This window comes from Hyaena hyaena, unplaced genomic scaffold, assembly GCF_003009895.1.
Source record: "Hyaena hyaena isolate Hyena2069 unplaced genomic scaffold, ASM300989v1 scaffold_112, whole genome shotgun sequence".
NCBI classification, from domain to species: domain Eukaryota; kingdom Metazoa; phylum Chordata; class Mammalia; order Carnivora; family Hyaenidae; genus Hyaena; species Hyaena hyaena.
Window position 1 is genome coordinate 1,201,885 of NW_024080744.1, and position 23,259 is coordinate 1,225,143.

Below are 23,259 nucleotides of genomic sequence, written 5' to 3' on the forward strand. Positions count from 1 at the left end.
AATTTTAATTAAAAGAATTGAAGTAATTGATATCTTGGGCAGTACATCCAGAATTATTTGGGATATACAACTGATTTAAAGTGGAGCTTTCTTGGGGCGCCTGGGTGGCTTAGTCGGTTAAGCGTCCGACTTTCGCTTCGGTCATGATCTCACGGTTCGTGGGTTCGAGCCCCGCGTCGGGCTCTGTGCTGACTGCCAGCTCAGAGCCTGGAGCCTGTTTCAGTCTGTGACTCCCTCTCTCTCTGACCCTCCCCTGCTCACGCTGTCTCTCTCTCTCCTAGAAATAAATAAAACATTAAAAAAAAAAAAATTAAAAAAAAAAAAAGTGGAGCTTTCTTTATTTTCTAAATATTGAGTTTAACAAGTGACTTCTAGGAAAGAAATTCCAATTTAATTCAAGCTGATCTCTCTCTTTTCTTTTTTAACATTTATTTTGAGAGAGGGAGAATACTTTTGCACAAGTAGGTGTGGGGTGGGGAAAGTGAGAGAGAGAGGGAGAGATCAAGAGAGAGAGAATCCCAAGCAGGCTCCACCCTTAGCACAGAGCCTGATACCAGGCTTGATCTCACAACCATGAGCTCATACCTGAGCTGAAATCGAATTGGACTTTTAACCCACTGAGCCACCCAGGCACCCTAGCTGATCGTACATTTCATTGATTTGTTATAGTGAGCTTATCCATGCTTATTAACACCTCTTGTCATACAGTGTTCAGATGAAAAATGTTCTAAGTGAGTTTTCTGGATGATGAAGCTACTCTTTTCAGCACTGTGTTTTTTACAACTTTATCCGTTTTCCTGAATTCTAAAATGTCTTAAATAGTTTTCAGTCTTTCTAAGTGGTAGGTATATATGTATACAGTGTACTATTTATGTCTGGTATGTAATAGAATATAATTTAACTATGTCATGTTAACTCAAGACTTCTTAAACATCAGTTTCTGTACTCTGTTGTAGTGAAGGTAGGGGACAAGTGAGATATATTAAATTATTTGCCCTGGTCTATGGTAAAGTCCTCATATTGTCTTGCTTTTTGAATCAGTTTTTGTGTTTGCATGTTGTAATTGTCCTCTCCTTAGGCTGTCACTTGCCACCTGGCATCTATTATTTAGTATTACTGTTACCAGCAACATCCTTTCTAATTTACTTGTAGAACTAAGTTATAGACTGAGAAACTATGTAAACAAGTGATTGGCTTATTTTATAAATAAGGATTTGATTTTTCAGATTCTGAACTTTGGAATTGATCAAGATTGTGAGTTTGTTTTTTAAGTGTACTCTTACGTATAGCCTAGGGGCCCTCACTGAATACTCCTTTTTTTTTTTTTTCAAATTATTTACTGAACATCTTAAAAAAAATTTTTTTTAATGTTTTATTAATTTCTGAGAGAGAGAAAAAGAGACAGCATGAGCAGGGGAGGGTCAGAGAGAGAGGGAGATACAGAATCTGAAACAGGCTCCAGGCTCTGAGCTAGCTGTCAGCACAGAGCCCGACGCAGGGCTCAAACCCATGAACCGCAAGATCATGACCTGAGCCAAAGTCCGACGCTCAACTGACTGAGCCACCCAGGCACCCCTGAATACTCAACTCTTAAATCCTTTGAAAATATTTTTATTTTCCCTAATCTTGTGTTCTTGTTAGTTTTTCACATTACTTGTTCATTCTTTTTTTTTTTTTTTTTAATGTTTATTTATTTATTTTGAGAGAGAGGACATGCTTGGGTGCTTGCAAGCAGGGGAGGGAAAGAGAGCACGGAAGGCTGGAGAATCCCAAGTAGCCTCTGTGCTGCTAGCAGGGCTTGAACTCACTAACCGTGAGATCATGACCTAAGTGAGGCTCGATCTCACAAACCATTAGATCATGCATGAGCTGAAGTCAAGAGTCAGATGCTCAACTGACTGAGCCCTGCAGGTGCCCTCCTTGTTCGTTCTTAACCAAAATTTTGACCTCCCACAAATAGAAGTTACCATATTTTTATTTTTGTAGATTAAAAAAAGTTTTTAATGTTTACTTATTTTTGAGAGAGACAGAGTGTGAGCAGGGGAGGGGCAGAGAGAGAGGGAGACACAGAATCCAAAGCAGACCCCAGGCTCCCAGCTGCCAGCTGCCAGCAAAGAGCCCATTGGGGGTTTGAACCCATGAACCGTGAGATCAAGACCTGGGCCAAAGCTGGCCGCTTAACTGACTAAGCCACCTAGGTGCCCCATCTGTATTTTTATTCTTGTCCTTTAATTGGCCTTAAATTACCTCCTAATTGATCAAGTTGTGTAGTGTTTGCTCCAAAAGCTGTTTTCCTCTTCATTTTCGGCCCATTTTGTTGGGGCAGTAGGTTGCCAGGTTTCTCCTGAGTTTCTTCCTCCTCATTGTTTTCCTCCATTAGCGGCATCTCCCCAGTTGAACCACGGGCACTTTATGGATTAATTTTGCTTTAATCACAACTGCTTAGCATCTAGAGATCTGTTTCTCTTCTATTTTGTGTAGTTTCTTGGTTCTGAACTGGAATATTGAGACATTAGGCAAAATAGTTTTCCTGATTTCTTGGTATTTAGTGGCCGTCCTCCGGGTGCTGTGTTTATGAATTTTTGGATGATGGCATCCTTTCCCACACACTTTGCCTAGTTGCATAAGTGAATGGAGACTCTCCGAGGCAGTGTCAGAAGAATATGAAGCTCTCCTTTTTGTCTCATCCTTCCCTTACCTCCTCCTTAATCCCGTTCTCTCGTACTCCACTGGGTTTGTCTGTTAATCTCCAGTTTTTGTTCCTCACCCAGACCTTGCCTCCTTGCAGCTCCTGCCTCTACCAAGTGAGTCTTGTTCTCCCTTTAAGATACTCTTTTTCCTAAAAGAGCAGCATAATTACTGTACTTTGAAATACAGAAGGTGGTGGTGGTGGTGGTAGTGGGGAGGCCACCTAAAACAAAGCAGATAAGGGAGAAGTTAGTAGTTCCAGGTTATTCTTTTATTAGTTTTTTTTTTTTTTTTTTAATGTTTAACGTTTATTTTTGAGAGACAGAGAGAGACAGATCATGAATAGGGGAAGGGTAGAGAGAGAGAGGGAGACATAGAATCCAAAGCAGGTTCCAGGCTCTGAGCTGTCAGCACAGAGCTTGACACAGGGCTTGAACCCACAAACCATGAGGTCATGACCTGAGCCAAAGTTGGATGCTTAACCAACTGAGCCACCCAGGCGCCCCATCTTTCTCAGTTTCTGAACCTCACTTTTCTAATCTGTAAAATGGAGTTCATGCTACCTACTTAATGTAAGTTATTGTTAGAATTAACTAGGGTGTATAAAGTTCTTATCAGGTAGATGCTGATTAAGTAGCCTGTTACCATCTCCTTTTCCTTTATTTACAGGTACAGTTTATGAGGAAATATGGTTTACTGATAAGTGTTGGGCAAAGTAGTTTAGCCTGGCAAACTTTTGTGGTGTGTGTTTGTTTTTTTGTGATATTTATTAGACATCAGTCGCCTGTGAAAGGAAGGGAGTGGGAGCAAGACTGGGTAGAGGGAAGGTGAAAATATGCAGTGCAGTCCCATCAGTGTTTCAGCCAGGTCGGCAGGGAGCTGTGGAGTGATAATGCTCGTTTGAATTGTGTCATACATATTAGGATAAAATGCCTGCTTCTTTGGACTTCTACCTCCCTGACATTGGTCACTATATTAGCTGCCCAAAGAAAGTCATGACCCAGCTTTGAGAAGTTTCCTCACAAGCATGTGCTGCTCAGGTACTATGTCGAATTCTTGAGGTAAACCCTCCACAGATCTGTAGAGTTCTCTCTGGGCACCTTTCTCTGTCCTGCACACTTGATTTGCCTTGGTCTTTCTGGACATTCTACTTCTCTACTCAGGTTACTTCGTGAGGCTCTGCCTGGTTTCCCTTGTCTTAAAAAAATTTTTTTTTAAACATTTCGCTATACTTCTTTTATTATATATCTACCTATTCATCCCTCTATCAATGCACTTTTCTTCCCCTCCAGTTTTATTGAGAAATATTCGATATACATCACTGTCTAAGTATAAGGCATTCTGCATGATAGTTTGATTTACATATATTGTGAAGTAATTACCACAATAGGTTCAGCTAACATTCAGCCTTGTAATAAAGTCTGTCTTGGTGTCTGAGGTGCATTGGGGTGCCTCAGCCTCACCATCCCCATCCCCTGTGTTATAGCATTGTCTCAGTGGTGTCTTGTTTAAAGATGATAGTTGTTTTTCTTGGGGGCGGGGCAAAGTCAGGAGCGACCTATGTTGCCATCTTAGGGACATCACTCCCCTGGCAAAATACTTATTGCTATAGTATGTTGTCTAATTCATTAACAAATACTGTAGGAACGGGTATATTCTAGCTGGTTGTAGCAGCAAGAAGAATCACAGAACTTAACCAATGGTGTACATTTGCAAGGTGCTATTTAAAATGGATTTAAAACATAGATTCCAGGGGCACCTGGGTGGCTCAGTAGGTTAGGGGTCGGACTCTTGATTTCAGCTCAGGTCATGATCTCATGATTGTGAGGGATTCTGCTTGGGATTCTCTTTCCTCTCCCTCTGTCCCTCCCTCCGTTGTGTGCTCTCTTGCTCTTCTCAAATAAACATTAAAAAAAAAAAAAGTGCCTAGATGGCTTAGTCAGTTAAGTGTTCAACTTCGGCTCAGGTCATGATCTTATGGTTTGTGGATTTGAGACACATGTCTGGCTCTCTGCTGATAGCTCAGAGCCTGGAGCCTCAGATTCTGTGTCTCCCTCTCTCTTTGCCCCTCCCTGCTCACACTCTGTCTGTCAAAAAATAAACATTAAAAAAAAATTTTAAAAACATTAAAAAATAGATTCCATGCGTATGAAATTTTATGAAACCATTTTTGATAATCCTTGTTAGACATGCATGCTGAAACTATTTCTGTGATGGGATAATTGATGTTGTTTTGAGTGAGTAGATTTGGTACTTTAAGGAAAGACTGCCTTGTTAGAAGATGACTCTTAAATAATGTAATTTTTATTAGTCAGAGTTCTCTGGAGACATCCAATGGCCCTGTCTCATTGACACATGAAATTAACCACCATATCTTCCCTCAGTGAACTTTTTCCCTTCTACATTTTTCTACAGATAGATACATCATCAGGAATGGAATTACAGTCATGGTACCCTGTTATAAAGCAGGAAGGTGACCATGTTTCTCAGACACATTCATTTTTACACCCCAGGTGAGTGAGTATTGGCTGGTTCCTTCCTTCCTTCCTTCCTTCTTCCTCCCTCCCTCCCTTCCACATCTATACGTCAGGTACTGTTCTAGACTGTATCAATTCATTATTTAGTTTTGAGCTTGTTAATGAAATGAATTTTAAATTATGTTGAATATTTGAGATAACCTTTTCTGGTGTTTATGTTCTTTCTAGGAATTTATCATTTCCTTTTCATCCTGAAGTAAACATTGAAAAATATCCTTTAATTTCCTTCCCTTTAAGAAGAACCAAACTCTTCAAGAGTTTGGTATGCAACTTTGGTATTTTACAAAGAAGTTTTTTTTTTTTGAAATGTACAAGTTTTCATAGTAACCACATCCCTCAAAAATCCAGTTTTCATATTTTTGATAAAAATCCACCTTAGATTGTAAACTTTTTATTTGTTGATTCCTAGATTTTTACTGCTGTAAATATAAATTCCCTCCCCCCCCCCCACTGCAAACATGGTGATGAAGAATCTCAGTCTTACTTACATTTGCACAGTTCCTACCATTCCTGTTGTGTTGAAGCAAGTCTTTGGGTATTATTAAACCTGTCCATTTTCTTAGCAGAACACTGAGTTTTCATCTGCAGAATTCATGTGATTGGTAAAGAGGAACAATATAGATTACTATGTAGCAAAATCAGATATGAGGAGATCATCATTAGAGTTTAGGGCATGAAGTATTATGTCACTGAAATGGTTGCATCATTTGGCTAAAGGTTATGCAGATTATAGTTAATTATATGGTACTTAAATATCTAGCTCAAATTTGTTCCATAGGTCTCTCAGGTAATCTGCTGAACAATTTTATGTAAGCTTTGAACGAAATTGGTAGTTATCCCTTCAATCTTAGTTTTCTACAACTTACTATTGAATTTTTATCAAATTAGGAAGTACTAAAGTATTTTACGAAGATTGCTCTGTGGGGTTTGAAAGAAGTAGGACTTGTTGCCCAGTAGCTGGGCAGTATTCAGACGTCTATAGAAGGGCCCTAGGAGCTCCTGATAGGGCTGGCAGCGAATCAGGCCTTAGCCTTTTAGTGTGGAACTGAATCAGCCTGTCTATAACAAAGAGCAAGGATTCCTTGCTTTGGACAGGTGGCAGGCAAGAAAGTGGTTCTCCAAGGAGCATATGTATGGTCTGTTTTCTTTCTAGCATAAGCCTTATCTACTCAGGGCTATTAAACAGCTTTAAAGTGCTTGATGCCTTTAATTCTCAGGTGGTTTTGAGGGAAACAGATGAGACTGATTTTCTTTCCCTGTAAGTATCTCTTATGCTTAGAAATTACTTTTTGCAAAATAACAAAAATTACTCATAGTTTTGCACTTAACTGCCTAAAGTATTGAATTTTTAAAGAATTCTTTTCTGTGACCCTTATTTTCTGAGTTGTTATGTTGTCTGTTTTAATGTAAAACTTTTAAATGATAGAAATAAATTTAATGTATTTTGCTTTTTTACCCAAGCATAGTATGTGTCTTATTTTGCCTTTCTTTGTTTTTAGCTACTACTTGTACATGTGTGATAAAGTGGTTGCACCAAATGTGTCGCTTACTTCTGCTGGATCCCAGTCTAAAGAGGTCACAAAGACAGAGACAAGTAGGTCCATACCAAGACCATCAGAGAAGCCTCATGGGAGCGGGAAACATCAAAAAGTGGTATCTTATCCAGATGTCTCACTGGAGGAACAGGAGAAAATGGATTTGAAAACAAGTAGAGAATTATGTAGCCGTGTAGGTAAGTATTCAGAAATTATTTAAAATAAAATATCTAGTAAACATGTTTTATTCAGCATTTTCTTTCTTTCTTTCTTTTTTTTTTTTTTTTACTTTTTTTTAAATGTTTGTTTATTTTTGAGAGACAGAGAGAGACAGAGAATGAGCAAGGGAGGGGCATAGAGAGGGAGAGATAGGACCCGAAGCAGGCTCCAGGCTCCGAGCTGTTAGCTCAGAGCCTGACATGGGGCTTGAACTCACAGACCGCGAGTTCATGACCTGAGCTGAAGTTGGATGCTTAACCAACTGAGCCATCCAGTTGCCCCTATTTAGCATTTTCAAAGATTTCTATTTAAGAGAATGTTCCAGATAATTGAAGCTTCATCTTAAAGAAAAAGTGTACCTCTCAAAACTCTGAGTTACTCCTTAGAACCTCCATTGCTATGTTTCTTTAGCACAATGATAGCTATAGTGGCTAATGATATAGGTGTGTAGGCCATGTGGTTTCATACTGCAAGTGATTTCTGTATGACTATTTTTTTCCTTTCTTGCCTTTTTTGGTTTTTTTTTTTGCTATCTGTTTTCTTCAGAAGGACCTTTTTAAGTGCTGTGAACCGGGAAACCATTTACTTATGCTAAGAAGTATGTAAGAATAGTGAGGTGTAGGACTCAGGGAAACGTCGTCATGGGATAAGCAAAGGAGTGAGAAGTCATGGCTGTGAGTGAGTGAGAGCCAGCAGAGGGCATAAAAGCAGAATGCTGGCTAGACATTTGAAAAAGATAGAAAAGCTGCCTCTTCCCAATGGCTTTTAAAGTACCATGGACCAGGGCACCTGGGTGGCTCAGTCAGTTAAGCGTCCAACTTCGGCTTAGGCCATGATCTCAGTTTGTGAGTTTGAGGCCCATGTCAGGCTCTGTGCCGACAGCTCAGAACCTGGATCCTGCTTCTCATTCTGTGTTTCTTTCTGTCGCTGCCCCTTCGTTCACTCACACTCTTTCTCTCTCTCTCCCTCTCAAAAATACATAAACATGGGGCGCCTGAGTGGCTTAGTCAGTTAAGCGTCCGACTTTCGCTTAGGTCATGATCTCGCGGTTTGTGGGTTCGAGCCCTGCATCGGGCTCTGTGCTGACTGCCAGCTCAGAGCCTGGAGCCTGTTTCAGTCTGTGACTCCCTCTCTCTCTGACCCTTCCCTGCTCACGCTGTCTCTCTCTCTCTCCTAGAAATAAATAAAACATTAAAAAAAATACATAAACATTAAAAAGATTTAAAAAAAAAAAAGTACCGTGGACCACACAAGACATGTCTGCACAAATGCTGCCTCTTTAACCCTCTTTACAGCAGTAGGGCTTTGCTTATAGCTTAAGCAAGTGTGACAATTGTCTCAGCTTTCTTGGAGTAGTTGAAGATTCTTGGGGTCAGGGGGGTTTCTGTACTTTAATTTTGAGATTTTTAAAATTCAACTTTGGATTTAAATGAAGTAAATAATAATCAGTAACATACTATTAAGTCCTCTTTGCATTCTATTTCCCAAACTAATTCTAGTGACTTAAAAAATTGTTGGGGTATAGTTCATAAACCATAAAATACACCCTTTTAAAGTATACAGTTTTGTAACTTTCAGTAAATTCATAAAGTTGTTCAACAATACAACTATTTAATTTCAGGACATTTTTCTCACCCCAAAAGGAAACCGTGTAATCCATTCGAAGTTACTCCCCATTCTCCTCTTTCTCCAGCCTCTATTTTCTTTTTTTTATAGATTTGCCTATTCTGGACATATCATATAAAAGATACCATATAATATGAGACCTTTTATTGTCTGTCTTTTCACTTGGTATAATATTTTCTTAGTTGTAGGATATTTTAGTACTTGTTATCTTTTTATGGTTTAATAATACTCTGTTGTATAGATAAATATATCACATTTTGTTTGTCTACTCATCAGTTGATGGACATTGAATTGTGTCCACTTCTTTTAAGATAGGCTCCATGCACAACATGGAGCTTGAACTCATGACCCTGAGATTAAGTCTCGTGCCCTACTGAGTGAGACTGCCAGGCACCCCAATGTGTTCACTTTTTGGCTGTAATGAATAATACTGCTGTGAGTGCTTATGCACACATTTTAATGTAGATATGTTTTTTCATTTCTCTTGGGTATATTTTTAGGAGTGAAATTACCAGATCATATTTAATATCTTGAGGGACTGCCAAACTGTTTTTCAAAGCAGCTGTACCATTTTCCTTCTCACCAGCAGATTATGAGGGTTCCATTTTCTGCACATCTTTGTCAACACTTGTTATTATTGTCTTTTGATTATAGCCATTCTGTTGATTGTAAAGTGGAATATATTGGTTTTGATTTGCAGTTCTCCAATGACTAATGCTATTGAGTGCCTTCCCATGTTTTATTGAATCTCTTTAGATCCTTTGCCTATTTTTACTTTGTGTTATTTGTCTCTTTACTGTTGGCTTGTAAGCATTCTTTACATATTGGGGATAGTAGACCCATATCAGATACATGATTTGCCATTCTGTCAGTCATCTTTACATTTTATTGTTGGTAACTTTTGAAGCACAAAAGTTTTAAGTTCTGATGAAGTCCAATTTATTTTTTCTTTCATTGCTTATGTAGATGTTATGTCTAAGAAACCATTGCCAAAATCAGGGTCATAAATATGTGCATATAAAAGTTTTAGCTCTTCCATTTAGGTCTTCAGTCCTTATTCAGTTCAGTTTTACATAGTGTGAGGTTCAGCCTCACTTTTTGTATATGAATACAGTTGTCCCTACATTATTTGTTGAAATGACTCTTCTCTCTGATTGGATGGTTTTGGTGCCCTTGTTGAATACCAGTGGCCCATAAAAGTATGGGTTTATTTCTGGACTCAGTGTTTATGCCAGTACTACACACAGTCTTGCTTTCTGTAGCTTTGTAATAAGCTTTGAAATTGGGCATTGTGAATCCTACACATTTGTTATTCTTTTTCAGAATTGTTTTGACTATTTTGGATACCTTGCATTTTCATATGAGTTTCTGAATCAGCTTGTCAATTCCTGCCACAAAGCCAGGTGGGATTTTGATAGGAATTGCATTGAAAAAGTAGATCCCTTTGGGGAATATTACCATCTATCTTAGTCTTTTTGGACTGCTATAACAAAAATACCGTAGACTGGGTGGCTTACACCGGAAACATTTATTTTTTACAGTTCTGGAGCCTGGGAAGTCCAAATCAGGGCATCAGCAGATTTAGAGTCTGGCAGAGGCCTGCTTCCTGGTTCATAAATGTCTGTGTTCTCAGACACATGATGGAAGTCCTCACATGATGGAAAAGGCAGGAGAAATCTCTGGAGTCTGTTTTATGAGGGCATAGATTCCATCATAGGTCTTATGACCTAATTATCTCCCAAAGCCCCCACCTCCTAATACCATCACTGGGCATTACTATTTCAACATATGAATTTTGTGGTCACTAACATTTAGTTCATGACCCTATCTTAACTGTATTAAGTCTTATAATCCATGAGCATGGGATACCTTTTCATTTATTTAGGTCTTCAATTTCTTTCAGTGATGTTTTATTGTATAGTTTTCATTGTACAAGTCTTGTACTACTTTTCTTAAATTTATTAAGTATTTTATTATTTTTCATTTTATTTGTAAATGAATTTTTTTTTCATTTCTGGGTTGTTCTAGTGACTTTTTAACAGTGATGCTCATTTTTTGTTACTTCGTTTTTGCCTCTTAAAGATCCATCAATCTCAAATAATTCGACAAGTAAAAAGAAACCTGAGTCTACCACTTGCAATTTCATCAGAGATGCAAGCAAGGCTGGAATTGACCATGATATTGCAGCTTCATCTCCACTTCTTGTCAAAGATATCATTTGTGAGGATGATAAGGGGAAAATCATGGAAGAAGTAATGAGAACTTATGTAAAACAACAGGAAAAACTGAACTCAATTTTGCAGAAGAAGCAACAACTTCAGATGGTAAAATCTAAATGATAGTCTATTATGAAAAGATACTTTTGCATATCTTTAAGAAAAAAGAGATACTGTAAATGTGTTTAAGATTGTTTAGAGTTTTATACTCATAAGCAATTTTCTTTTACATTTTTAGAGCGTTTTTCAAGATAATTACTTCTATATAAAACTGATATGACAGCTGAATTTTAGATGTTTTCTGACCTATTTTTTTCCTGAATTGAAATTTTTAGCATGATGGAAATAAAATAAAAATTGTATTCTAATTTTTTATGTTACAGGAAGTTGAAATGTTGAGTAGTTCAAAAGCTATGAAGGAACTCACTGAAGAACAGCAGAATTTACAGAAAGAGCTTGAATCTTTGCAGAATGAACATGCGCAGAGAATGGAAGAATTTTATATTGAACAGAAAGACTTAGAGAAAAAATTAGAGCAGGTAATGAAGCAAAAGTGTACCTGTGATTCAAACTTAGAAAAAGACAAAGAGGCTGAATATGCAGCACAGGTAAGAATTACTCAGTTTGTATAATGTTGCCCTTCCAGTGTGGAAATTGAAGTTGTTACGTTCTCTATTAAAAAAATCACTTTTTGTCAAGTTCATTTCACTGGGCAAGATTTAAAAATAGGTAATTCTGATAAACACAAGTTTCAGCTGTATCATCCAAGATGATTTTTCTATTTTGATGGCTTTATTAAACTTTCATTAGGTTTCTGTAATTTAGTTGCCCAAATTGCTAGTCTCCAGCTCTCTGAATATCAAATGTTATATTATCTTAATGTATAACACGGGCTTTCACATCTACAGATAACAGACGTGAACTGTTGCCCACTATGTTCAAAAGCACTCGAGCAAAAATGAATAGTAGCTCACTGGGGAAGATGAACAGATAACCCTTAACATGAACAGGCTCTGTGAGAGCCATACCACAGTGTAGGGCATAATGAAAGTGCTCTAGGTGTTAGTTCTCTTGACCCTTTGTTTTTCTTTCAATTCAGTGTTATGTCAAAGTCAGACAAATAGTATTATTCAAGAGGTTGTAATATGCATGAAATAGTTCATTTTGTAAAAAGTAAATTGAAAGTAGGTCTTTGCCATGATCTGAGAATTAATGGAAAAACAAAACTGAGTGAAGACTGACGTCTTTTAAATCCCACAGTTGGCAGAACTGAGACAGAGACTGGACCACGCTGAGGCTGATAGGCAAGAACTCCAGGATGAACTCAGACAGGAACGGGAGGCAAGACAGAAGTTAGAGATGATGATAAAAGAGCTGAAGTTGCAAATTTTGAAATCATCAAAGACTGCTAAAGAATAGGAACCTTTAAAGAGATTCACCTGTGTATTCCCAACAGGGTTTATTTTTGTTTTTGTTTGCTTTGGTTATTGAATTCTGAATAACTTGTCTGCATGAAGATAACTAGGCATTCTATCCATTTGTAGATCAAAGTGAAGAGATTCTATATTAGTACATAAATTTTTACATTTTCCAAATGAATGAAAATGTATGTTTCTTTGTACATTTTTTTCATTTGGCTTCATAACAGTAGTACATGGTTTCAGCTATTAGATAATCTGCCTAGATTTCTATTGCAAATGTAGCAGTTGTACACTTTTTAGAAGCTTCATTGTGTGATGGATAGTTGTGGTCAGTTTTGTTATCCATATTTCACACTCAATCTTACATACATTGGTGACTTCATATTTCACATATATAGAGCTATTAAAGGAATTTCCATTTTTTATTAACACAATATCCTTTCTAAATTGATATAGTTTACTCATTATTATATCTAAAATTTGCTTTTATTTGCTTCATATTGGTGAAATTTCTACTAGTTCTCTTCTTTTTAATGTCTCCTAAGAGACATTTTGTCAAAAGAGGAATTTCATTGATGAGGTTATAGCACACCCCATAGACATAATGAGGAAGGATAAATACTTTGTTATACGCTGCTGTTAAAACACAAGAAGTGGTTGTAATTTGTTTGTTTTTTGTTTTTTTGGTTAAGTGTGGTTGTATTTAGAACTTTTTTATGTAGCAACTTTAGAAGAGGGAATAAAATGTAATAATTTTTGAACTTTATGTTGTTAATAGAGGTGTGAAAATATTAATGTTCTTGAGAAAAACTGATACCATTGATGTATATCAGTTTGTATACAATCCATAATCCTCCTGTACAGTTTTTATATGTAGTTATGGGTCTTACCGAAATTTATATAATAGATTTGTTTTCCTTAGTGGGTTTGTTTTTCCTTAAATTGTAAAACATTAAATACCTTGAAGGTTATTTTGGATTTTTGTATGTTTTAATGTTAAGTCTTACCAATATTTGCACGAATGGACCATTTTCAATTACTACTTAATATCAAAATCAGGAATTTACAGTCACCTGATAGTGTATGATAGGTTAATTTAGGGAAATTTAGTTACCTGCTACTAAAAGGTTTTTAGATAATTTTTAGAAGACAAAGAAATTCCATAGTTTGGGGGAAGGGCAAATCTTCTGCACTTTTTTTTTGCACAGAAAAGTCTGTCATTCTTTAATGGCAAATTTCATATTTAATTCTTGGCTTAAAAAAATACTAGGTAGAATTCTTAGTATGCATTTTTTAAAGGAAGTTTCCTGAAGCTACCATTTACTGACATTACTATTCCAGGAATTTTATGTTTATGTTCTCATGTAGGGTACTGTATGAAATTACTTGAGAGCTAAATTTATTTTTAAAATAAATCAGCTAGAGTTAAGGTTATATACTATTTCCAGTATAGACGACAGATTCTCTACTGATATAGAACTTCAAAATTAGTAGGTTATCATTCAGCCAATTATTTTCATATTTTGCTTAATGGTACTTACATATCCTAAAGGAATTTTTGTACTTCTCAAAGTATAGTTTCTTTACTAGAGTGTGATCTAAATGTGTATTTTCTATTTTCCATTTAAATTTTACTACATTAACCCTGCAACTTAATTTGTTGATTCTTGGAGTCTCCTTAAGGAGGAACAAGTGAAAAATGACATACAGGAGCAAATGTTAAAAATGATATAACCTCCTAATACCTTTTATTTGGATCTGGAGAAAGAAAAATCATGAAGACATTTTATGATAAAGTTCATTTCAGTTGTGTCACAGTTAAGCTTTTTGGGAGATGAACTCAAGCCCCTATAATTTCATTTTTCTAATTGACTAAAATTCTTTGTGCTTATGTTACCTAATAAATGACAGGCTTACTTAAGTTTTAACCCAAAACTTCTAAAATAAATTGCGATTTGAAATATTTTAAAATTCTAATCAGTGCTTAAACACCTTTAAATTATCATAAACTCTTGATTTAGAATTGAGTAAAGAAATATTTTTTCTAGTCCTTTGCATAAGGAAAACTTGCCACATGAAATTGTATAGTCTTCATTTTCCAGAAGATACTTTGATGTGCCATAGGTTTGTGTCTAACTTCCTTGAAAATAGAGCTTTTTAGTCAATTGTAAATATTATACCAATCTAGTTCAAAGTAATTTTAAGTTAAACTGTACCACATAGCTTGAAAATAGAGAGATTTTGTAATACTTTAAAAGTGGCCTCTGCTGAAATACCTTATCCATATAAAATTATTCTTCTATACTTTGCATGCTCATTTTGTGTGTTGGTTGCTAGCTTAAAGTTTGTTTTGGTGTTAGCTTTTGTGTGTCAATTCATTAGGCAAACAGGTTTTTCCTCAGTCTTTGTAATATTATTCTTTTTAGGAAAAATAGAAAAATATTTACTTTAAAAAGCTGCATTAAAGGAACGGCCTAGCAAAAGTGCTAGAGATCTTAAGAAGGATGAAAAGATAGAATATTAGCATACTGGGTGATGGATGATGTTTAATTTGGGTGATGATAGTTTCTGTACTTTAAACGCTATGAATAAAAGGTACCAAATCTATAAAGGTAGTAAATGTAAAACCTGCTGTCATTGAAGAAGCTCTAAACAACCCTGATTTCACAAATGCAACTTGTAACACTATCAAAGGATTTGACCAACCACGTTAAGTTTGGCTTGTGCTTTAGTTTTGTAAAGCATATTCTTTTGCTTGAATTTCTGTGTCCATGAGAGTCAGGATGTTTTATGCTTCTTGAACTAATTTTATAACATTTAATATATTACCAATTGAGATATGAAATCATTTGTACATACTGAATTAAAAACCAGTTGCGAAAGTAGGTGAAATAGATTGAGTACAGTGATATTCGCAGGTTATCCATATGTTTCAGAAGTCATGACAGAACAACCAATTTCTTTGCACATCTCTGGCTTCTTTTGAAGGAACGTAGAATATAAGGAAACGCGAGTAATAGAAAATGTATTCAGGGTATTTCCCTAAAATTAGTCGCAAAGCTGATGCTGAAGGTTTTTGATCAGCTTCTAAAATTTTCTTCTCAATGACTTACGTTTTGATAGCATAGGGGAAAATCCACATTTTCATTTGCTCTTATGCATTTAATCTGCACGACAGGACATTAAAAATCAATGTAATGAAAAGTTGTGCTCATACTGTACATCTATTTCTGTGCTTAGAACTACTTGTTTTTATTGAAGCTGTCAGCAATAAGAGACACATTACTGCTGTATTATACATTGTGGGATTGAATAAACAGCTTAAAAAATTTTTTCTATTATAGGATACTGAAGCATTTACATTATTGGAAGAAATTTGGGTATTACGTGTTGCGTCTTTTAAAAAGGACAGTTTTTTTTCTTTCTTTAATTTTTTTGTAAAATCTTTCCATTTTAGATGGCTTCTAACCTGCATAATGCAACCTGGAGCCTGTTTCTTTAGTAATAGACTTAAGTGTCTTCTGTAGCGCTACTGTTTTTGAATTAGTCATCAAATGTGAAAACTGAAATTTAAAAATTAAGCCCAGAAAACAAAATAGCGCATTAAGTTAGTTGAATGTCAAAGAAATTTATAAGATTTTTTCTTCAATATAGATACCTCACTTGAAAATAAAGCACAGCGTACTTACAGTAGTTCTAGTAAAAATGTCCTGCTAGAAGAATTGCTTAATCTAGGACAACTCTGGGGGGAGTTATAGTTTGGGAAACATAAAATACACTTGCTTTTAACCATCCTGTTAGAAGTATTTGCTTATCCTGATGATTTTAAGCCAACACAGTAGTTAAATTATTTCTGAATTTCTAACCTGTGAAGGCAGTAAGTGAAATACCTGTTCTGCAACTATTGAAACAAGTTGTTGACTATACTGACCATAATTCAGTTTAAAATTTTGCCAATGATGTACAGTTTTATGGTTAAAATTGCTGTGGTTGGTTGCATCACATGACACAAAACTGTCCTCTACCTCACGTGAAATAAATATTTTATATGGTTTTACTATAAAACAAGACTCATCTATCTGGTCACTTAGTTTACAAATTTTGAATTATATTTATTGAAACATGACATACTGTGCTCTCAGCTTATACCTCAATCGTATTTTGTGCTGTTTTCCATTTTCATGCCTTGTAAATAACTTGTATAGATTGTGGATTAAATTCTGAATAAAAACTTTTAATGCCACTGAAAGTGATTCAAGCCATTTTAATGTCCTGTGTGAGCTCCACTTTCTTGTCTCTTAAGATTGGCATTTCCTCCTTCTTTTCCTTTAAAGTCTATTATTTGTGGGGTGCCTGGGTGGCTTAGCCGGTTAAGCGTCCCGACTTTCGCTTAGGTCATGATCTCGCGGTTCATGGGTTCGAGCCCCGCGTCGGGCTCTGTGCTGACAGCCAGCTCAGAGCCTGGAGCCTGTTTCAGAGTCTGTCACTCCCTCTCTCTCTGACCCTCCCCTGCTCACGCTGTCTCTCTCTCTCTCTCCTAGAAATAAATAAAACATTAAAAAAAAATAAAGTCTATTATTTGTGACACTAAATGAGAAATCTTTTTAAAATTATAAGACATTTAAATTTTTTTTAATGTTTATTTTTGAGAGAGAAAGAGTGCAGGGGAGGGGCAGAGAGAGACAATCCGAAACAGGCTCCAGGCTCTGAGCTATCAGCGCAGAGTCTGACATGGGGCCTGAACTCATGAGCGGTGAGACCATGAGATCATGACCTGAGCCGAAGTCGGATGCTTAACTGACTAAGACACCCAGGTGCCCCTAAAATAAGACATTTTATGCAGTATATCAGGTGCAGAATATACCAACATTTTGTGATTATTTTCTTCCACGATATGTTCTCTTGCTTTCACATCTTTCCCTTATTCCTATACCCCCACCTCTGGTATTAGTGATTTATGACAGCATAACAAATTACTCCCAAAATTAGTTGCTGAAAATAACATTTTGCACAATATCTGAGAGTCAGAAACCCAAAGGCAGGTTAGCAGGGTGTGATGGTTCAGGACCTCTTTGAAGTGTGCAGTTACTATGTTATGTAGGGCTGAAGTCATTTGGGAGCTCGACAGCTCGAGGATCTGCTTTCAAGTTTATTCATATGGCTATTGATGGGTGTTCAGTTCCCTACTGTATGGACTTGTCCACAGAGCTTTCCACAACATGGTAGATGGCTTCCCACAAATGAATCATCCAAAGGAGAGTAAGAATGATGCATTTCTTTTGTTACTTAGACTCTTAAGTGAGTCACAAGTCCAGCCCATATGCAATTGGAGGAGATTACATGAGGGTATGGAATACCAGAAGGCAGGGACTAATGAGGACCATTCTAGAATCTGGTTACCACAACCTCCCAAACTTTTTGTGACAAAATATACACAACATAAAACTTAACCATTTTGGCTATTTTTAAGAGTGTAATTCAATGGCAATAGGTACGTTCACAATGTTCAGCTATCACCACTATATTCAGACTTTTTCATTAACCCAAACAGAAACTCTGTGCCTGTTAACAGTAGCTCCCTTTTCCTACTCCTCCCAGCTCTTGATATCCTCTATTCTGCTTTCTGTCTCTATGAATTTACCTATTGTAGGTATCCTGTATAAGTGGATCATAAAATAAATATTTGTCCTTTTGTGTCTGACTTCATTTAGCAAAATGTTTTCAAGGTACGTCCATGTTGTAGCACGTATTGGAATTTCATTCCTTTTTCTGGCTGAATAATTGTGTGTGTGTGTGTGTGTGTGTGTGTGTGTGTGTGTGTACGTATATCATACTCTTTATGCATTCATCTGATGATGGACATTTGGGTTGTTTCCACATTTTAGCTATTGTTAAAAATGCTGCTATGAACATTGAGTTGCAAGCCTGTTTAAGTCCCTGCTTTGGAGTCTTTTAGGTATACACACAAGTGGAATTGCTGGATCACTTGGTAATTCTCCATTTAACTTTTTGAGAGACCGACAAACTTTTACCTAGCAGCTGCATCATTTTGTGTTCCCACCTGGAATGCACGAGGGTTCCAACTTTTTCATATCCTCACCAACACTTGTTATTTTCCATTTTATTGATAATAGCCATCCAAATGGATGTGAAGTGTTATTTCCTTGTGGTTTGATTTGCATTTCCCTAGTGGTTAAGGTGTTAAGCAGCTTTTCATGTGTTTATTGGCCATTTATATATCTTTGAAGGAATGTGCACTTAGGTCCTTTGCCCATTTTTAATTTGGGTCATTTGTTTTTGTTGTTGAGTTGTAGTTCTTTATATATTCTGTACTTCAGTCTTTCATCAGACATACGATTTGCAAATATTTTCTCCCATTATGTAGGTAGTCTTTACATTCTTAATGTCCTTTGATGCACAAACATTTTAAATTTTGATGAAGTCTAATTTACCTACTTTTCTTTTGTTGTTTGTGCTTTTGATATCCTATCCAAGAAATCATTGCCAAACCCAATGTCACGAAGCTTTCCCTCTATGTTTTCTTCTAAGAGTTTTATATTGTTTTAGCTTTTACATTTAGGTCTTTGATTCACGTTAGTTACTTTTGTATATGATATAAGGTAAGAGTTCAATTTTATTCTTTTGCACATGGGTACCCAGGTCACAGCATCATTTATTGAAAACTGTCCTTCCTCTTGAATGGTTTTGACACTTTTGTCCAAAATCATTGACCACATGTATGAAGGTTTATTTCTGGGCTATTTCGTTCCATTGGTCTATGTATCTGTCCTTATTCCAGTACCACACTATCTTGATTACTGTAGCTTTGTAGTAAGTTTTGAAATGAGGAAGTGTGAGTCTTCCAAATTTGTTCTTTTTCAAGATTGTTTTGCCTTTTTGGGTCCCTTGATATTCCATGTGAATTTCAGGGTGGGTTTTTCTATTTTTACAAAAAACAGCATTGGAATTTTCTTAGGTATTTCATGGAATCTGGATCACTTTAATGCTTTATTTTTGAGAGAGACAGAGAAAGAGAGAGAGAGAGAGAGAAGAAAAAACGGGGGAGGGGCAGAGAGAGAGGGAGTCACAGAATCTGAAGCAGGCTCAGAGCCTGACAAGGAGCCTGAACTGACAGACTATGAGATCATGACCTGAGCTGAAGTCTGAGCTTGAAACGACTGAGCCACCCAGGGACCCCAGAATCTAGATCACTTTAGATGGTATTGTCATCTTAAATGATATTAGGTCTTCCAGTCTATGACCATGGGATATCTTTGTATTTATTTAGGTCTTTAATTTCTTTCAGCAATGTTTTGCAGTTTTCAATGGAGAAGATTTTCCCCTCAGATTTATTCTTATATTTTGTTCTTTTTGATGCATTGTAAATGGGATTTTCTTAATTTCCATTAAAATTGTTCATTGCTAGTTTGCAGAAAATGCAATTAGTTTTTGTATGTTTATTTTGTATCCTGGAACTTTGCTGAATTTATTTATTAGCTCTAACAATTTTATCATGTATGGAATTTTTAACATGTGAGATCACATCATTTGCAAACAGAGATCATTTTACTTCTTCCTTTTTAATTTGGATGCTTTTTATTTATTTATTTATTTATTTATTTTGCCTGATTATTCTAGCTAGAACGTCCACTACTGTGTTGAATAGAAGTGGTGAAAGCAGGCATCCTTGTTTACTTCTTGATCTTGGAGAGAAAGCTTTTAGTCTTTCATCACTGAGTGTAAAGTCAGCTGTGGATTTTTCGTATATGGCCTACTTATGTTGAAAAAATTCCATCTATATCTAGCTTATTGAGTGTTTTTATCATGAAAAGGTGTTGAATTTTGTCAAATGCTTTTTCTGCAACACTTGAGATGATCTTGTGCTTTTTTTCCCCCTTCTAGTTTTGTGATGTATTACATTACTTGGTTTTTGTCAGTTGAATTATCTTTTGCATTCCAAGAATAAATTCCATTGCACATGTTGAATAATGCTTTTAATATGCTGTTATTTATTTAAGTGAAATATATTTGACATACAGTGTGTAAATTTAAAGTACGTCATGTTAATTTTATGCATTTATTTATTGTTTAATATGTTGAATTCAGTTTGCTAGCATTTTGTTGAGGGTCTTTGCATCAATACTCATAAAAGATATTGGTCTGTAGGGTTTTGTTTTGTTTTGTTTTCTGTAGTGTCAGTGGTCCTAGTGTTAGGATAATCCTGGCCTCACAGAATGACTTAGGAAGTGTTCTCTGTGCTTTGATATTTTTCTTAAGATTCATTTTATTTTTATTTATTTTTTTAAGAGAGAGAGAGAGAGAGTGAAAGCACGAGAGCATGGGGGAGAGGCAGAAGGAGAAAGAATCTTTAAAAAAATTTTTTTGAAGTTATTTATTTATTTTTAGAGAGAGGGAGAAAGTCGACAATTGTGGCGGGGGGAGAGAGAGAGAGAGAGAGAGAGAGAATCCCAAGCAGGCTCTGCACAGCTAGCTTGGAGCCCCATGTGGGGCTTGATCCCACAAACCGTGAGATTGTGACCTGATTCAAAATCAAGAGTTGGATGCTTAACCAACAGCCATCAAGGTGCCCAACATCCCCTTTCTTTCTAGAAGAGTTTTGCCTAACTTCCTTCCCCTCCTGAAATCTCTACCAACCATCCAGCCAACACATACTCTCATGACCCCGACATCAAGACATATTCCGCTCACTGAGCTAGGCAGGTGCCCCAGCATCTTTGCTTCTTAACTGAAGATTTAATTGAAATGTAAATTGAAAAACTTAATTGAATACTTCTATAATGATTTTCTTAGGTAGGCTGTTAAAGCGTGGATCAAAGAATATCCATATTTAAGTCCTTTATATATTGCTGAATTATTTTGAAAAAAGGTATATCATTTGTGTTATTGGTATTTTGTAATGTTCATTCTTTGTGTTGGTTATTTTTATTGAATCACTTTTATATAGGGTTAATGAGAGGCTGTGAGAGCCCTCCAGTGGCCAAGCTAATTTCTGCAAAAATATTATCATGAGTGGAATTAAAAAGGAACCGTATCTAATTGCTGAATCTTACTGGCAAAAAGAGGGACGTGCTAGAAATATATTGGCTGTTAAAAAGGACTTATCCTTTAGTTAGGGAAGAGATGCCATTTGCTTTCTTTTCAAATTCTTGTTCATCTGCTACCAGATTATGAAATGTTTTGAATTTCACTGCTATGTAATGTGAAGATTATGCTGGTTTCAAACAGGTTTAAAACCAACTGATCACTTATAAAAGCTAATTTTTGGGTGTTTCTATGTGTTAGGCACTGCTCCAGGCTTTTTACATATGGTAATGCATTTAATTCTCATGGCTATTATAACATGATTACTATTTTCAATACCATTTTACTGGCAGGAAATAGAATATTCGTTACTAAATAGAGTGACTTAACAGAAAGGTTAAATAACTTGCCCACAGGCAAACAAATCATAAGTGATGGAGCTAGAATTCTAACTAGTGCTCTTAACCACCTGCTCTAATGTCTTCTTTGGATCTTGGTGTCCAAGAGTGTTCTCATTCAGGACAATTCATAACATAGAATCTTTATTTATGTAACAAATGAATGAACAAAGGAAACAATTGGTACAGTTGAGACATAGGCTTCTCTTCTAGTAATTCTTTGGGAACAATATAGTGTTGATAACATAATTTATGATTTTTTATCATGTGTTGAATGAATAACAAGAGAACACATGATAGTTTTGATTATTTTATAATTCACACATTTTTCAGGGAAAGAATTTAAGTTGGACATATTGCTCTGTATTTTGATGTCCTAGGTGGATAAGTGGAAACACTTGCTCTTAATTTCTAAGAGAATTTAATAGTGTGGCTTTCTAGTTAATTGCTTTATTTTCCTTCTAGTACTTACATACTTTGCTACTATTCTATTGTTAGAAAATGTGATCTACAGTTTGAACTAAAAATAAGGACTTCTACTGTTCTTCAGGATGTATGATCTTTTTAAAAATTTTTATTTATTTTTATGTTTATTTATTTTGAGAGAGGTAGAGACAGCACCTGCACATGTTGGAGAGGGGCAGAGAGAAGGAGAGACAGAATCCCAAGCAGACTCTGCATCATCAGCACAAAACCTGATGCAGGGCCAGAACTCATGAACCATGAGATAATGACCTAGACTGTGATCATAAATTGGATGCTTACCGACTGCACCACCCGGGTGCCCCTAGGATGTATGAACTTATAGGTTGAATTAGGCCTATTATCTAATGTATTCTGAAACTTCTGGTAGAGAAGCAGATAAATGGCTATTTGAAGGCAGAGGAGAAAACATTTTGGAAGGTACTCAAATCTAACAATCCAGGTAGGCTTTTTATTACTTTGCTTTATTGCCAACTAGAATGAAGAGAAATCTGGAATAAAATGGCTCCTGAAGGAATGGTTGGTTTGGTTTTTTTTTAATGTTATTTATTTTTGAAAGCGAGTACGAGCACATGTGTCCGAGGGGCAGAGAGGATCTGAAGCAGTCTCTGAGCTAACAGCAGAGAGCCTGAGGCAGGGCTCGAACTCACTATGAGATCAATACCTGAGCTGAAGTCAGTGATTCAACCAAATGAGCCAACAAGGTGCCCCTGAAGGATTTTTTAAAAATGTTTACTTACTTATTTGAGAGAGAGAAACATAGAGAGCGAGTGAAGAAGGGGTTGAGAGAGAGGGAGACAGAGACTCCCAAGCAGTCTCCTTACTGTCAGCCAGAGCCCGATATGCGGTTTGAACTTATAAACCGTGAGATCGAGAGTTGAGCTGAAATCAAGAGTCTGACGCTTAACTGACTGAGCCACCCAGGTGCCCCAGGAACTGGTTTTTTAATTGCATCATGCATACCAGGAAATGGGACCCTGAAAAGGTCATTTTTTCCCCAGTAGCTGAAGTAGAAATTTTAGATGGAAGTAATTTGTGAAAGTGCTACTTTGCTCTGCACGGAGATACCTTGACTGAGGCCAGTATCTCTAGGT

At 36.3% G+C, this 23,259-nt stretch overlaps 1 protein-coding gene across 2 annotated transcripts in view; it reads left to right on the forward strand.

Moving 5' to 3' along the window:
* SKIL (SKI like proto-oncogene) overlaps positions 1–16,491 on the forward strand; it is a 30,227-nt gene extending 13,736 nt beyond the window's left edge. For both annotated transcript variants that reach the window (XM_039236524.1, XM_039236523.1), the window contains exons 3-7: positions 5,104–5,201; positions 6,725–6,957; positions 10,688–10,929; positions 11,205–11,429; positions 12,082–16,491. In XM_039236524.1, coding sequence (XP_039092455.1) covers positions 5,104–5,201; positions 6,725–6,957; positions 10,688–10,929; positions 11,205–11,429; positions 12,082–12,240 — 957 coding nt within the window. In that variant the 3' untranslated portion in view covers positions 12,241–16,491. The remainder of the gene's footprint in view (positions 1–5,103; positions 5,202–6,724; positions 6,958–10,687; positions 10,930–11,204; positions 11,430–12,081) is intronic.
* The last annotated feature ends 6,768 nt before the right edge of the window (positions 16,492–23,259 follow it).